Source organism: Erinaceus europaeus, chromosome 2, assembly GCF_950295315.1.
Source record: "Erinaceus europaeus chromosome 2, mEriEur2.1, whole genome shotgun sequence".
In the NCBI taxonomy this organism is placed as follows: Eukaryota; Metazoa; Chordata; class Mammalia; order Eulipotyphla; family Erinaceidae; genus Erinaceus; species Erinaceus europaeus.
This window is the reverse complement of record NC_080163.1, coordinates 65,182,024-65,199,848: the sequence shown is the minus strand read 5'-3', so window position 1 is coordinate 65,199,848 and position 17,825 is coordinate 65,182,024. Positions and strand designations below refer to the sequence as shown.

Genomic DNA, 17,825 nt, shown 5'->3' with positions numbered 1-17,825 from the left:
AGGCCAAAGTACTCAATATAATCCCTGTTAATTAAAAAAAAACTAAGAGATTCATGGACCAACTGCAGGGGGCTTCACTCTACTCAATTTGAGCATCACTGGGCACATGAACTTTTTTTTTTTTCAGGCTTTTCTTTTTTCTCCTCTTCCTCCTCCTTCTATGTATTTATTTATTTGCATGAGAAAAAGGAAGGAGAAGAAAGACCAAAGCATCACTCTGGCATATGGGATGCCTAGAATTGAACTCAGGCGCTCATGCTTTGAAGCCCAGTTTTGTTTTTTTTTCTTTAAGATTTTTTTTACTAAGAGAAAGATAGGGGGAGAGAGAAAGAACCAGATATCACCCTGATACATGTGCCGCTGGGGCTTGAACTCAGGACCTAATGCTTGAGAGTTCAGTGCTTTATTCACTCACTGAGCCATCTCCCAGACCACCGAGGCCCAGTTCTGTGCACTGCACTATCTGTCCTCAGGTCATTTCTTTCTTTAAAGATCCCTCATATAGAAATGTTAGGATCCACCAATTTAGGATGTCTAAGCAATCCTAGGACTGTTTAGCTCTAATTGCCTTTACCTTGGAACCCGAAGTGACCTGCATAATCATATCACTTGTCTTTCAGAACCAAGAAATCGAAGAACTGACAAAAATCTGTGATGAGCTTATTGCAAAGCTGGGCAAGACTGACTGAGTTTCCCGTTAGCCCAGCAGATCTGCATTTGGCTGCTTCTATGACCACAGTTATCTTGCCTTATCCAGGAATAATTGCCCCTTTGTAGAGAAAAAGAAAAAAAAAAAAGCACATGTCTACTGCTGCCTGTCTTGCTTTGCTGCCGACCCAAGAGCCCTGGAAGAAAGAAAAAGAAAAGCTAGAATTGCACAGTCACAAAAGGAATGCCATCCGACAGCCCTAGACTTCCACTGCTGTCGAGAGTTTAGTTGGACAGGCTGCTAAGTTTGGATTCATAATTTCTTTAACTTTAGTTTTTAAGTCACCATTACTTTTTCAAGTACAGACTACTTGTAATTTTGTTGTCACTGTTAGAAGCCACCTCCTGTTTCATCACCAGTCTGACATGTTGTGACCTATTTATTTCATGTTTTACATTTAGTTTTGAATACTCATGATTTTGTTTGAGGGGAATGATTTAGTCTATTGTTACTTCTATTTTATAAGAGGGAACTTTTACCAGAAGGAACTTGGGAATACCCATTTATACATACATATACATCCTTCTATGCTGCTGTTTTTTTCCCAGAAACATAGATAAGAACTTCTCTACAGAAGAGCATGTTGCCATAAATATAAAAACCTATCTTGAAAAAGGATCCTTCTCAGGATACCTACTTCAGAATTTAGGGGATTGGCAGTGGGAAGATCACAGACTCAGATTTCATATCTGGGGGAGAATTTTTTCCCCTCTCTGTCTTTGCTGCCTCAATGTTTAAACACCGTTAGGCTTTGGACAGTGAAGTGGCACCTTTGGGGTTATTATAATGTGTCTTCTTTCTGTCTAGTAGCATGGAACTAACTCCCTAAGCACTGGGATTTAGTGAGTCTCGCCGAGTCACTTAGCATCCTGTACTCCCATTTGTTAACTACAAAAATCAACATTTACTCTTGAAGTACACACAGATCTACTTGTAAAATGTTTAGATGCTCTTAATTAAAAGGTCACTGTAACTACACTAGCAATTGTGTTGTGAGGTAAGGGGATAATGGTAGTATACAGTACCATTCTTAAGATGCTCTCTTTTTAAAAGTGAAAACCCCTCTCAGACTCACAATAGTAGACTTTTTAACAGAACAGGCACTAAAAATCATGTGAACCACTTCAAAATTCAGTAGTATATTTTGGATATGTTAGAATAGAGACCATTTGGAGAGGTGTATTCACTAAACCAAATTCCTCAAACTTTGCTGAACTAAGGTCAATAACAGGGACATTAACCCCAATATAAAACATTTCCATGTAATGCCAATGAATTCTCTTCCATTTGATAGGCAAAACCAGACCCACACAAATGACTTAAAACACTTTTTTGTCTTAATTGTATACCCTCAAAGTCTTCACGGTGATGTGCACTAGATTCAGAACATGTAAGTTTCCATACATTTCTTGAAAGATCTTTGCATGACTCAACTTCAGCAATGAATTTTGCCTAGAGTAACCTTTATAGGTCTTTACAGGTGAATTTTTCTTTAGCAGTGTGTATTACTCACATGGGTGTAATCTTTAGCCCCAGGAAGGTCAAAATAATGTCAAAGCCAGATGTCACATTTTGCCAGTATGTGTTTATTATAATTGGTGCTTAGGCTGTATTTTAAAGCCTATTAACATTTTTGTACAAAAAAAAAGTGAAATGATCTGTGATTAGAGAAGTAACTGGGACAATCATTTGAGCTTTGAAAGCAGTCACTAGTTGAATGTGAATGCTATACTGTCATCAAGAGTATCAGTATATCCAATTGATATAAGTGATTTCCTCTTCTGGTCCTCTACTACTAAGGAAGTTACCTGATTTTTGCAGAAAGAAATGCTACTAAACCTTCTTGCTGTTGCGTTTTGACGACATAACCTTGTTTACTTGTTTCATAAAGCACGAAGGCCTTATAGTGGTCTTCACTGTAAGTCAGCAGTCCTTTCCTTAGGCTCCTTGTGTATTAACAACAACAAAAAAAGTAGTTATGTATTTTTTTTAGTAGTTATGTATTAAAACAGCTGATGACAATCCTCCCCTCTCAGCTAGGCAGAAGAGACTCCTTATACACTAAATCGTAGTCAGTGAAGTTGCTGTACTAGGTCTATGAAAGGTTCCTCGTTAGTAGTGCCACTGGCCTCTCAGCCCTGATAATTCTGAGGAAATGTTCTTTATTCTGATTTAATGGCTGTCCTCTAGCAAACAGGATTGCAGCTGTACAGCTGACAACACAAGGCATAATCAAGTATATGCATGTCGAAAATATGTTTAGAACTTTGGAGAACAATAGTGTAGAAAACGTGTGGGCCAAATCACTTGTTGATTGAGCAATAACACACACACACACACACACACACACACACACACACACACAACAAAAATGAAAATGGTTAGAGGAAAGAAGCTGTTGGGTAAGATAGTGGTTGAGATCTATTAGGCAGTGTTGTTGATACTTAAGGATTTGACTCTGCCAAAGTGTAGAGTATTTAAGACAGAGGATTTAATGTAAGACAGACCTAACAGCTTCCCACTTGGTTGGCTAGTTGGTTACACTCAGACCTCCCAAGATTTAACTTCATTTGGAGAAGCTCCTAAAAGCCAGTGACCTGCACAAACCTTTTGTTCTATTCAACTGCTCTGGAAATACTGAGAAGCTCCTTTTTTTTTTTTTTCCCCGTTGAGTTTTAGCTTCTTCAGACCTAGCCCAAATTAGGAAGAAGAGGAACACATGATAGTGAAAAACTGAGAATTTGGCAGCCTTCCAGAATGATATGGAATCTAAGGGGAAAACTGATATATCCTCTTGGAAGACTGCTCAAATTAAATTTTCTTTCCAGTCAGTTACCCTGTCTACCTGTCCCCACACTTGTGCACATCTGATACAGATACTTTTTTTTAACATCCCTAAGCTAATACTGTCTAAATATAAATAGCCCCGATATTCCTAGGCTAACAAAAAAAATAAAGGAAACAAAAGACTTAGTGGCCACTGTCAAGTTCAGAACAGATTTTGAAGAGCAATCAAGTTTTGATGTGTCCTGTGTCCACTCTTGGGAATGATACAGCAGCATGTCTTCAGTGGAGTAAAAACTCCATAGCTCTTCTTTTTCAGATTTCTTTTTTGTTTTCACTATATTTAGTAGCCATCCCATGCCTTGTCTACAACTGTTGACTATTATTTTGTCACCGTCTTGAACCTGCTCCCAGACTTGGGTTTCTTCATCCTTGTTGGGAAGGGAGAAACGAGGTGTTGAAAGATGAAATGATTCAGGCAAAAGATTTAAAGTAAAGATGTATATATTCTGAAGAATTTAAAAGATAGTAGATTATTATTAGCTTATTGAAGAACAAACACAGTCTGGGAATCTCAGAGGGAATTCCAGAATGTCAAGCCAAAGGTCTAAGAGGTCATCTACATTTTTAATAAGGATGTTGTATTTTGAGACTTGCGTCCTAAGCAGTTTGACTGGCCTCTAGATTCTAGTGATTTTTAAAAAGCAGTTTATCACTTCAAATCTTGAGTCTCCTGCATATAGTCAAGGTAGAACAGTTAGTAGATAACTCTTGCTATGTTTCTCCTCTGGAAAATGATATATACAACAGCATTTCCAGTGAAGACCACTCCGGTGCCCAGAGCTGGCATTCTGGAGACTAAAGATTGCACTTTTCATAGTTCTTCATCCAAATGTAATCCCATTTCTGTGCCTCTTCGCATGCAGTTGGATTTGGGCAAGCAAAATTCCTAAGGAATGACTCTTAACTATAATATGGTTATAGCTATTACATACACATATATTCTGGTTTTAGCTCTAATATGGAGATGTGGCATTGTTGGCCTATTGCAGTCTGTATGATGCTTTAAGTCCTTTGAAGGAGGCCAGGTATGGGGCTGAGGTGTGGGTGGAACTCTCCCTATACCCTGTTAGAAGTGTAAAGATGCCACTTACTCCCATTCTGCCTTTTTGTGGTATCTGAAAATTAATACTCTGAAAAGTATTTCCCAGTCAGGTTAACTTTTTTTTTTTAAGGATTGATTTTATATGAGAAATTTACACGTAAGAAGCCAGAGCACTACTCCAATACATGGGATATCAGGGATTGAATTCACCTTAGGCATGCAATTCTGTGCTCTGCCAGTTGAGCGATCTCCCTGGCTTAATGGTTTATGAATTTTGCAAACAGGCAAATGAAAATATTTGATTTCTGAAACCAACCCCAGTATAGGGCTGGCCATCTGTAGGTCACCACACCCCATCTTCAGCCTGGTACCTTCTCTGTCCAACGGGCGGGATTCAGGCTTTTTTTTTTTTTTTTTTAAATATCAAGAGGTAGCAGTAAGCTTTTCAGTGTTGCTGTTAACAAGTGTGTTAGCCAACAGATACCCATTTGTACTGACATGCCAACCAGTAGATGTTAATTGCACATCTTCCACTGTGTTCCAACGGGTGCCATGAAGTGTGTGAAGAGCCCCTTGTCTAGGGGTGTGAAAGCTGCATTGACTACTGCTGTCAGCATTGTGTCGTGGAAATAATCATCAACATGAATTTTATATGCACAGTAATTTCCCTTTTATATATGTCAGGTAAATATTTGTAAAAGTTATACTCACAAATGAAATTATTATAATGATTACTAATATATTTTTTCCATGTTTCATTGCCTGAATAAAAACTGTTTAGCACTGTTAGATTTGGGTGTGAGTAGTCTCTGGTTATAAGTCATATTACCCCAAGTGTGAAAATTTACAACAGCCTCGTGTTTAGAGGCTCCATATATCAGCTTAAAACTAGGAAAGATGACATCTTCTTTTTTTTTATTATTATTATTTTTTATTATTTTTTTTTATTTAAGAAAGGATTAATTAACAAAACCATAGGGTAGGAGGGGTACAACTCCACACAATTCCCACCACCCAATCTCCATATCCCATCCCCTCCCCTGATAGCTTTCCCATTCGCTATCCCTCTGGGAGCATGGACCCAGGGTCATTGTGGGTTGCAGAAGGTAGAAGGTCTGGCTTCTGTAATTGCTTCCCCGCTGAACATGGGCGTTGACTGGTCGGTCCATACTCCCAGTCTGCCTCTCTCTTTCCCTAGTAGGGTGTGTCTCTGGGGAAGCTGAGCTCCAGGACACATTGGTGGGGTCTTCAATCCAGGGAAGCCTGGCCTGCATCCTGGTGGCATCTGGAACCTGGTGACTGAAAAGAGAGTTAACATACAAAGCCAAGCAAATTGTTGAGCAATCATGGACCCAAAGCTTGGAAAAGTGGAGAGGAAGTATTAGGGAGGTACTCACTGCAAACTCTAGTGTACTTCTGCTTTCTTACTTTGGTGCCATACTCCAAACTCAGTCAATTTCTGCTTTGCGTTTCTACTTCTTTTTTTTTTTTTTACATGCATAACATTCCCCAGATTCCCATTTAACAATACAACCCCCACTATTTCATTCGTCATTTTTCATGGATCTGTATTCTCCCCACCCACCCACCCACCCCAGAGTCTTTTACTTTGGTGTAATATTCCAATTCCATTTCAGGTTCGACTTGTGTTTTCTTTTCTAATCTTGTTTTTCAACTTCGGCCTGAGAGTGAGATCATCCCGTGAAAGATGACATTTTCGTTGCACTTATTTGGGGAGGGGGAGATTGATGCCTCTGGTTGTGTGTAATTAAGAGCAAAACAGACTGGAGTTCAGATCTCACCATATAAATGTCCTTGCCTTTGCATCTGTGCAAATAAAAAGTTTCAGTTGGGTGCTGCTTGGTTTTGCTTAGGAGACCTGCCTGTCTGCCCTGGCAATTTTTCAAGTCAAGTTACTTAAGTCAGTCCAAGCTTCCTGACTTGGGGAAGGACACAGTGTAAAGCAGGACTGTGTAAACATTGCAGAGTGGCCCACAGCATATCAGTGATGTCCTTAATGTTGCTTTTAGGTTAATATGAGGAAAAACATTTTCGGTAGTCATCAGTCCAGCTCTCCACTAAAGGATGGGGAACTAAGCAGGACAATTTGTTTTATTACAAGAAAGAAGATCAGTTAAGGGCAGGGGGTTAGATAGCATAATGGTTATGCAAAGAGACTCATACCTCAGGCTCGGATGTCCCCGGTTCAGTCCCCCACACCACCGTAAGCTAGAGCTGGTCAGTGCTCTGATTTGAAAAAAAAAAATCAGTTAAGAGGCCAGTTACTTAGCTGCAGCATAGGTAGGGAGCCATTCAGAGCACTATTTATTTTGTTTTATTTTGGTTTAATAGTTTATCCACCTATTGGCTAGCAACAGACAAATCAACAGAGAAGGGAGAGATTGAAAGAGAAATGATTGCAGCACTGCTTCACTGCTCATGAAGCTTCCACCCTGCAGGTGGGGTTGGGCAGAAGCTTGAAACTTGGTCTTTACGCATTGTAACACACTCAACCAGGTGTGCTAATGCCTTACTCCTGCACTGTCCCTTTTTCACTAGCTGCATCCTCTGACATTGTAACCTATCAAATCCTAAAATGAATGCTGCTCACCAGAGTGATTTTGGACTGCCACAAGGGAACACATCGGTGTTCCTCAGATGCATTGGATCGACCTTCTTGTGGTGCATCCCGTGAGTACCCATTCATTGGGGAAAGTGACGATCCTTCCTAGCCGACTGAATCCACTTGGATCCCAGTCACTTTCAAAGCCAGCAACAAGCAGCTCCTGACAGCTTTCAACCTGACGCTATTGACTGGCTACGGAAGAATGGCAAACGCTAGAAGAAGAAGAACTGGGAAGAATTAGGTAGAAATCACCTTTATATTTTGTGCTAGTAAAACCGCCTTTTCTTAGATAGTAGACCACTAGAGGTTTTTCACATTAGTGAGGATCTTGCTACCATTTTGGCAAGCAGCAATCAGTAGTTGAATAAGAGGAATTACGACAGGAAGTATCAAAGTGCATTGTGCAAATGAAGGTTAAATATTGTTTCAGGACATTTGTTTCAGAGATAGAAAATGCATTTCTTGGTGGGTTAAGAGGTCAAAGTATGAAAAAGCTTGGGGAAAAAAAAAAAACTTAATCTGGGGCTGGGTAGTGGCACATCAGGTTGAACACACATGGTAACATGCACAAGGACCCAGGTTTAAGGTCTCCACCTGCAGGAGGAAAGATTCATGAACAGTGATGTAGTGCTGCAGGTGACTCGCCCTAAACCCTCTCAATTTCTTTGTCTTACTAAATTTAAAAGTAATCAATTACGGGCTGGGTGGTGGTACAAGGGGCCGGGTGGTGGTACAAGGGCAAGGGCCTGGGTTTGAGCCTTCGGTCCCCACCTGCAGGGGGAAAGCTTTGCAAGTGGTGAAGCAGGGCTGCAGGTGTCTCTCTGTCTTACTTCCTCTCCCCCCCCATTTCTGGCTGTCTATCCAATAAAGATAATAAAATTAATTAAAAATAAGTAACGTGTTTAATAGTGAAAAAGGAAAGAACTTGTTCTACACTAGATCTTAGCCAAAAGGCCAAGAAATGATGAACTTGTTCTAATAACCAACTTGACATTTTACAGCTGAAGAAACTCAAAGAGAAGTGTAATAGCCAAAAGGGCAGTTTATAGATTAGTGAATGTCACTGCCCTCTCAAAACGGGCAATAAAACTAATTACCACTTGGGTATTTTGGAGCTCTTTAAATCCAAGTTTCCCCAGGCTTGGGAAGAATATTATATTCTAAGTTTGTAGACATTACAAGACCAACCAAAACCAAATGCCATTTCTCTGCGTTCACTCTGATCATATACTGCATTTGTAGATTTTCTTTTTTAAAAAAAATTTTATTTATTAAGGAGAAAGATAGGAGAGAGAGAGATAACCAGATATCACTACATGTGCTGCTGGGGATTGAACTTGGGACATCATGTTTGAGAATCCAATGCTTTATCCGTTGCACCACCTCCCAGACCACTGCAGTTATAGATTTTCTGAAGTTAACTAGCTAAAGAGAAGGGAGAGATACCCCAGTACTGAAGCTTCATCCATTCTATAGCCCCTTCTTTGTGACGTCGGTCATATGCATGCCCTGTGTGCTCTCTGGCCTTTTTAAAAAAGATTTCACGAGAGAGGCAGACCATCACTCTAGCATTTGGAGTGCCACGCATTGCACTTGGGGCCTCATACAGGCAAGCACTGTGCTCTACCCACTGAACTATCTCATTGCCTAGTCACCCTAGTCTATGTTTCTCAGTCAGGTTGTAATACGGAGGCTACTTTATCTGACTTATGTGCTTGAAGGGTAAACACAGTGTTGCTTACAATCTAATTATGAGAATTGTTAAGGATATGGCATTGACTAAAGGATTCTATATAAAGGGAAGACAAGTATACACAAACTATGTCGGGCTGCGCTGAGGAGGAGAGAGAGGAGATGGGGCGGAGAGCCAGCGGGCACCTCAGAGTTGTGTGCGAGTGCAGCAGTTCGGGCTAGGAAAACGCACAGCAACCCTCCTCCGTGTCCGCAGGTGAAGGGGCCAAGAGAACTAGAGGCGGAAGAAGAAGGGCTTTTATGGGAGAAAGTTGGAAGTGATTGGCTAGGAAACAAAGCACTTGGGGATAAGATCACAGCTCTCGCAGGAATGGGAAGGGGGAGGAGTAAACAAGGCACTCTGGGATGATAGTATCAACTATGGTGGAGAATTGACAATGCCCTGAGGGGACAACATGATCGATGTGACCTCATCTGCATAATTTCCCAGCAAAACTAGAACAACATAGAACAATACTCTGGGCTCAACCTGGCTTAAGGCCCCAGCTTCTGTTACTTCAACTGTTTGGATTTCAGTTGTCCTAGCTGAGGATGTTAGTTTCCACTTTACGGAAGAACTCAGCAGTATTTGCACAGTGCCTGACTCCTCTGTCCTTAATAAATGATAATGACAATCATCAGCTAAAACCTCATGTTTGAGACATTTTCAAATGGTGACTTGTCCTTAGTGGTAAATGATTTTGTCACTAGTTGTGTCAGACAGCTCACAAATAACAAAGCTTTGAAAAGTTAAGCATTTCCTACCATTTTAGGATTACCTAGAGGTGGAGGATTATCTGAACACATGCAAAACACAGAAGAGAGAAAGGGAAGGAGGGTGGGAGGGAGGGAAGAAGTAAGGAAGGGAAGGGAAGGGAAAGGAAGGGAAGGGAAAGGGGAAGAAAAGGAAAAGGAAAGGGAGAGGAGGAGAGGGAAGGGGAGGGGAGGGGAGGGGAGGGGAGGGAAGGGAAGGGAAGGGAAGGGAAGGGAAGGGAAGGGAAGGGAAGGGAAGGGAAGGGAAGGGAAGGGAAGGGAAGGGAAGGGAAGGGAAGGGAAGGGGGAAGGAAGATTGCCAGAAGCAGAGGATTTGTAGTGTAAGCACCAAGCCCCAGCAATAACCCTGTGTTTTAAAGTTCATTGAACTTTAACACAGATTCAAATTGGGTCAACTAAAGTACTCTGAGGGATGGAAGTTTCAGTGTATTACCACTTTTAAAATTCCCCAGACCAGTACCAGTCATGAAATAGTTAAGAATCTATGACCCCTTTTTCCTTTTCTAAAAATGTTTACATCCTTCAAAATTTGGCTCCCACAGGACTACCATGCAAGAGCAGATTGGTAATATGACCCATTAACACAAAATCATTAAAAAAATATTTATTTATTCCCTTTTGTTGCCCTTATTTTATTGTTGTAGTTATTATTGTTTTTGTTATTGATGCCATCGTTGTTGGATAGGACAGAAAGAAATGGAGAGAGGAGGGGAAGACAGAGAGGGAAAGATAGACACCTGCAGACCTGCTTCACCTCTTGTGAAGCAACTCCTCTGTAGGTGGGGAGCCGGGGAGCTCGAACAAGGATTGTTATGCCAGTTCTTGTGCTTTGTGTCAGGTGTGCTTAACCTGCCCAACTCCCTAACACAAATTCATTTTTAAGTCAATTTAAAGGAAAGGATAATTGCTGTCCAGGAGGTGGTCCATTGGCAATAGCTTTGTTGTACACACATCAAGCCCTGAAATAGCCCTGGTAGCAATAAAAAGAAGAGAAAGAGAAGGAGGATTAAGGGTGGAAGGGGAGGAGGGACTGGAAAGACAGGTACCTTTAAAAAAAGCAAAATTCTAATTCCTCTTTTTAAAATTTTTATTTATAAAATGGAAATATTGACAAGACCATGGGATAAGAGGGGTACAATTCTCACCACCAGAGCTCCATATCCAATCCCTCCCTTGATAGCGTCCCTATGCTTTAACCCTCTGGGAGTATGGATGCAGAAGGTGGAAGGTCTGGCTTCTGTAATTGCTTCCCCACTGAATACCAGTTCCTCTTTTCATGAAGAGCTTTGGTATGAAAGGCTGAATGGGTCTTAGTTGTGGTTTTTGTCAACTGCACTGGTTATGCCTTTAAATTATCATTGGGGTAGAGATATAAGTCCTAATTTGAGATATTCATCAAATGATGGAATCTATAATCTTTTTAATTTTATAAGACTCTTTAAATTATGAAACAAAAGATCACCAAATATCCCTCTAAGAAATTATTTTTTTCTTTTTACTGGGGGAATTAATGTTTTACAGTCAACAGTAAATACAATAGTTTGTACATGCATAACATTTCTCAGTTTTCCACATAACAATACAACCCCTACTAGGTCCTCTGTCATCCTTTTTGGACCTGTATTCTCCCCCACACCCACCCCAGAACCTTTTACTTTGATGTAATACAACAACTTCAGTTCAGGTTCTACTTGTGTTTTCTCTTCTGATCTTGTTTATCAACTTCTGCCTGAGAGTGAGATCATCCCATATTCATCCTTCTGCTTCTGCTTATTTCACTTAACATAATCATTTTTTTTTCTTTTTAGAATCTGTTTTTTTCATCTCCTGGGCATCAAAATATTTTTTGTAAATTTATTTTATTTTAATGGGAGAGATATAGAAAGAGAGAGAAGGGTAGGGGTAGATAGCATAGTGATTATGCAAAAAGACTCATGCCTGAGGCTTTGAAGTCCCAGGTTCAGTCCTCTGCTCCACCATAAGCTAGAGCTGAGCAGTGCTGTGGGAGAGAGAGAGAGAGAGACAGAGACAGAGAATTTCTTAGCTCTGGCTTATGGTAATATGTGTGCTCAACCATGTGCGCCACTGCCTGGCAGCTCTGGCTTATGGTAATATGGAGGATTTAACCCAGAAATCTGGAGCCTCAGGCAAGAAAGTCTTTTTGCATAACCATGATGCTATCTCCCCCACCCCAATCAATTCTTATTCTATTTTTTAAAGATTTTGTTTATTTATTAATGAGAAAGATAGGAGTAAAGAGAAAGAACCAGACATCACTCTGGTACATGTGCTGCCAGGAGGTTGAACTTGGGACCTCATGCTTGAGAGTCTGATGCTTTAGCCACTGCGCCACCTCCCAGACCACTATTCTTCTTATTTATTTATTTTTTTTAGATAGAGTGAGAGAGGCAGAGAGAGAGAGTGTGTGTGTGAAAGAGATCTGGTCCAGCTTTCTAGTCCTATTCCCAACTCTGATACCATCTTCCTAGACAATACGTTCAGCCCACCTGCATGTTAGCTGTCAGGATGAAGCAAAAATTAGTATAGTCATGGGCCCCTTAGAATATACCTAAAATAGACTTCCTAGCTTCTTCCAACATGAGACCCCAAGTCTCATCTGCTGTATTCTTACCTTTAGGTTCCTGATTATTAAAATATTTGTTCTGCTTTGTATCTTAATGCTTTTCAGCCACCAAGTTGCAGATGCTACCATAACACCAAATCTGACTTCCCTCGGCAGATGACCTCACCAATGTATCTTAGAGGCCCACCTCCCCAGAGCCCTACCCCTCTAAGGAAAGATAGAAACAGGATGGGGTATGGATTGACCTGTCAATGCCCATGTCCAGCAGAGAAGCAATTACAGAAGCCAGACCTACCACCTTCTACACCCCATAAAAATCTTTGGTCCGTACTCCCAGAGGGATAAAGAATAGGGAACCTTTTAATGGGGGGATGGGATGTGAAACTCCAGTGGTGGGAATTGTATGGAATTGTACCCCCTCTTGTCCCACAGTCTTGTCAACCATTGTTAAATCAATAATAAAGTTAATAAACTAAAATAATAGATCACAGAATACAAATTTTCTTCAAATGTGAGTTGTATACATGGCAAAGCAGTACACTATCCAAGTGAGCTATTATACTGGCTCTGGAAATCATTCTGAAAATAGTGACTTGATATGTATTGACAACCATGGACTTGCCACAAGATGGTGAGGCCATAGGACTCTGCTATACCCCAGTGGCTACAACACTCAGAAGTGAAGACTAGACCATAGCACACAGGGTGGGGAAAGGCCTGGGCCAAAGCAGAAGTCATCCAAGTCCACACACAGATTACGTAGACTGGGCCTCCGTTTTGTCTACAAGACAACGAAACAAGACTGCATTCTCTAAGGCTTCTTCCGAGAGAGTACTGCTCTAATTGTGGTAGCCATCACCCATACACTGCAAACTGACTCACAAGAGATGTCTCCCCTGTAATGCATTTGCACAGCCTGTGAATATGACTGGCCTGTGTTACCTACATATCTGAGAATCAATGGACAAAACTTGCTGAGTTCTTGAGCTGTACAAACTCACAGTTAAAAATATTCAACCATAAGACATTTGTATAGATCTTAGCCCAAGGCATCAAAAAATGAAAGCGCAGTTAGCTAATTTGGTGTATTCAGGCACAGTCACAATATTTGACTAAAGTTCTTAATGATTCCAGACAGCCCCTTCTGGTGATGTGTGATAATGAATGTGGCTTTTGTTTCACTGAAAGTCTGTCACTTAAATTTGTCTTTTGTGAATTCCTGATTTTTCCAGATACATTTTTCTTTTAATTTCTTTATTGGGGGTTAATGGTTTATAGTCAACAATAAAATATGCTACTTTATACATGTGTAACATTTCTCAGTTTTCCACATAACAATTCAGCCCCTTCTAAGTCCTCCTCTGCCATCATGTTCCAGGACCTGAACTCTCACATTTTCTTTACCCCTTACAGTTGATCTTTGTAACATAATTGGTTTTCTGCAAAAATATGCCTAATATTACTATTATTTAGTATGTGTGTGTGTGCGTGGCATTCATGCTACTTTGTAGTCTTTTTTTATGAGAGAGAGAGAGAGAGAGAAAGAACATAGCAAAAGTTGCTCCCATGTGTCCCCAGGGTTGGAATCCTGACCTGGAGCACAGCATGATACCAGGCAAGTTATCCTCCTCCCAGCCCATAATATATACTACTTCCTGCATCACTTTGAGTACAGGTGTGTGTGAGTGGTCACTAAGGGGCTCCACTCTCAAAGATTTAGTCTTCAAGTTTTTTTTTTTCCTTTTCCCTAAACTGCAGTTCAAAGCCCATTGTAGAGTATGTGGCTTAGATTGTAGAGGAGACCTTATAATGAGAGTAAATAGTAAAAGTAAGCACTGCTTCTTGGAACTTTTGTTTTCTTTACTTGTAATGTGAGCACTTAACCAGGTGTGCCACCGCCTGGCCCCCTTGTTTTCCTTACTTGTATATATTTGTTTATACTAGAGGCAAATTTAAATATCTTGGATTGGGAAGGTTTGAAAATCTTAAAAAAAATAATAAGAGGAGTCAGGCGTTAGCGCAGAGGGTTAAGCGCAGGTGGCACAAAGCACAAGGACCAGCGTAAGGATCCCAGTTCAAGCCCCCGGCATCCCACCTGCATGGGAGTCGCTTCACAAGTGGTGAAGCAGGTCTGCAGGTGTCTATCTTTCTCTCCCCCCCCCCCCGTCTTCCCCTCCTCTTTCCATTTCTCTCTGTCTTATCCAATAATGACAACAACAATAATAAATACAACAATAAAAAAAAACAAGGGTAACAAAAGAGAATAAACAAATAAATATATTTTTTAAAAAAACTAGTTTGAACACCACTAGCTTTAGACTATGAGGAAGGAGGGTGGGTTGTGTCAGCCAGGGGTTTTGTGGGCATCAAAAATAGCATAAGATTACACTATTGTTTTATTATTATTATTATTTTAAAATAAACTACAGTCAGAATATTTAGTAATCCACAACCACCGTTTATAGTAACTTGAAGAAATAAAAAATTTAGAAGAGAAACATGAGGACACATCTAGAAAACAGAGGAATAAAACATTTTAATCCTCAGTTGGGAAGGAAAGAAGAAGTTAAGCAGGAAACAGGTCAGGAATAAAAGCCTATGATCCTAAAACTGGTCTTTTTTTTTTTTTTTTTTCCTCCTCCAGGGTTATTGCTGGGCTCGGTGCCTGCACCATGAATCCACCGCTCATGGAGGCCATTTTTCCCCCCTTTTGTTGCCCTTGTTGTAGCTTCGTTGTGAACATACAAGTCAAGCCGCTGAAGGATCCAAGTCAAATGTAAAAGAGCTCTCTTAGGAGAATGTCACCTGAAGTTGAAGTTTCTGTAAGGTCCTGGAGAGCATGCTTTTTCTTAATAGGACAGGATTCTTAGATTTAAAAGGAAATAGAGTGAACTCTCACACTGCCACAGTGAACTCTGGAAAGGTTTCCTCGGCTACCTGGACTTGAGACTGTTTTTGAGCAAGGGCAACAACAGATCTCAAGTCTAACCGAAACATTCTTTGAAGAACTGTGAAAAATCAAGTTAGACAGCATCTCTCTTCGTATTCTCAACACTAGGATATGACTGGTTGAGGAGGGCTTTCTCTAAATCTCAGCCCAAGATTTTATTTTGTAGAGAAACAACTTGAGTCCTTTTCTGATAGTTCTGGGTTCTGTGAAATGTGTTCCTGCAGCTTCAAGTTCATACTCAAATATCATGAGGACTTAATTGGAAAGTTTTTTTCATGGGTCTCTCCAGGATAAGACTACTGGAGTTAGACACCAGTGAAGGTTGCAAAATATGTCCAGACTGACCATATTAAGAAGCTGTGAAATTTGCTTTTGGAGATAGGCTTATAATTATGTTACATTTTCCTGAACTGGTAGATAGACTTCTTCAATGACTAGTGGACATGAGAGAATATTTGTATCTTCCTAGCTAGGGCTCCTGCTTGGCTTTGAGAGCAACTCAACAATAGCCAGGCCTTTGCAAATAAAGATGAGGCTGGGACTTTCTTGTGTATCTTTATCTAGGATGTTAATTTATTAGGATGAAGATATCTTGAAAGGATGATAACATTGTTAGTATCAGTTGGGAGAAAATGAAAGAAAAGGTTTTCGTGCCTTCATCAGACTTGCTGCAAGACAAAGATGCTTTTATTTTGAAAGTGCAAGACTCTGGGACTAAAATTGACGTTAAGCCTATAGAAAGAACATGGATGCCTTTTACTTTGTAAAAGCTGCTACCATTCAGAGAGATTTTGATTTTGTACTTTGTTTTTAATTCTCTTGTGTTTGTTGAGTCCTTGGTATAACCGTAGCTACTTTCCACCTGTAAAGTACCACATGCTCTGTTGGAATCTGAATTTATTCATCGAAAGATTTGCTTTCAGGTTTACTTACTGTTTTTCACTGAAATGTGACCATGCTATTTTGTAAATGATAAGATTCTAGGGTGGGAATTTGATGCTGTTGTTTTTTGTATTTTATTTATCTTAAAATTTGCCAAAAAAAAAAATGCCTCCCTATAAATGTTGTCATTTAGCATATTTGTTCAAAGGAAGAAAGTGTCTAGAATTTGGTATTCTGAAACTTGTTTCTCTAAGGCTAAACATGATTTCTAGACATTATTTTCACTCAGTTTCCGCTTGACACAGGCAAATATTCAGCTTGTTTTTCATTGTTTGTAGTATTTTCAGAAGAATAAAATAAACTTCCCTAAAATTTAAAAATAAATAAATAAATAAAATATAAAAAAATAAATCATAAATGTTTACACTGGCAGCAAAGGAACTTTGTTGTTTAAATCTTTGCAAGAAGCATCTGGTACCACCGATGTTAGTTCTCCATCAAATGAACTATGAGCAATTAATATAATCTATCCCTTAAATGAATAAGTGACTAACTCCCAAGATCCCCATGTATTTTCAGGAGTGTGATACAATGCTAAGTTGACTCTGACAGCCTGAGATAAGAAAATAAACCTGCAGAGAACACCAGAAAGCTTCCTGCACAGTTACATAGGCAGAAGTCAGAATTCCAAAAGTCTGACAACATAAGCAATGGTCAGCTGGAATGTTTGTTGAAAGGTCTGGTTTCTCTAAATATTTTAAACTTATTTTAGAATACTGTTTAGTGTGCTGAAAAGTAGCAAGGATCTCTGAACTTTTCTTCTGTGGTTAGCACAACCTTTTCCTTTTTTTTTTTTTTTTTTTTGCCTCTAGGGTTATCCATAGAGCTCTGTGCTGGCACTATGAATCCACTGCTCCTGGTGGCTATATATATATATGTATGTATATATATATATATATATATATATATATATGTATTTCCATTTTCACTGGATTAGACAGAGAAAAATTAGAGAGAAAGAGAAGGAGAAAGAGACACCTATAGGCCTGCTTTGCCACTTGAGAAGTGACCCCACTGTGGGTGGGGAGCAGGGTCTCAAACCCGGGTCCTAGCACGGGTCCTTGTGTTTAGTACTATGTGCGCTTAACTGGGTGTACCACTGCCTGGCTCTCTCTTTTCCTATTTTTTAAAAGATTCATTCATTCATTCATTCACTCACTCATTCAAAAGAAGGAGAGAGAGAGAAATCAGAGCATCACTCTGGCACATGGCATGCAGGGGGTCTAACTCAGGGCCCCATGCCTGAAAGTCCAATGTGCTACCACCAGGGTCATTTAAAAAAAAAATTAAGGAAGTTAAAAAATATTTATTTCACATTATAAGACTGTATTTCATGAGAGAGGAAGGGAGGAAAGGAAAGAGGAAGGAGGAAGGAGGAAGGTAAGGAGTGAGGGAGAGAGAGAGAGGGGGCAGGCCGGAGCATCACGATGGTGCTTGGTGCACTGGTGATTGATTCCGGAGCTTTAGGCATGCAAGTCCTACACTCTACAACTTAGCTATCACTCCCAGCTTTAGAAAACATTTTATTTTATTTTTTAATTTTTTTTAATATTTATTTTCTTTATTCCCTTTTGTTGCCCTTGTTGTTTTATTGTTGTAGTTATTATTGTTGTTGTCGTT

The 17,825-nt window shown here is 40.0% G+C and overlaps 1 protein-coding gene across 10 annotated transcripts in view; it reads left to right on the top strand.

Annotated features, from left to right (window-relative positions):
- Positions 1 to 5,387, top strand: part of TACC1 (transforming acidic coiled-coil containing protein 1) — a 171,619-nt gene extending 166,232 nt beyond the window's left edge. For all 10 annotated transcript variants that reach the window (XM_060182402.1, XM_060182365.1, XM_060182374.1 and 7 more), the window contains one exon: positions 621 to 5,387. In XM_060182402.1, coding sequence (XP_060038385.1) covers positions 621 to 689 — 69 coding nt within the window. In that variant the 3' untranslated portion in view covers positions 690 to 5,387. The remainder of the gene's footprint in view (positions 1 to 620) is intronic.
- Positions 5,388 to 17,825: the final 12,438 nt, after the last annotated feature.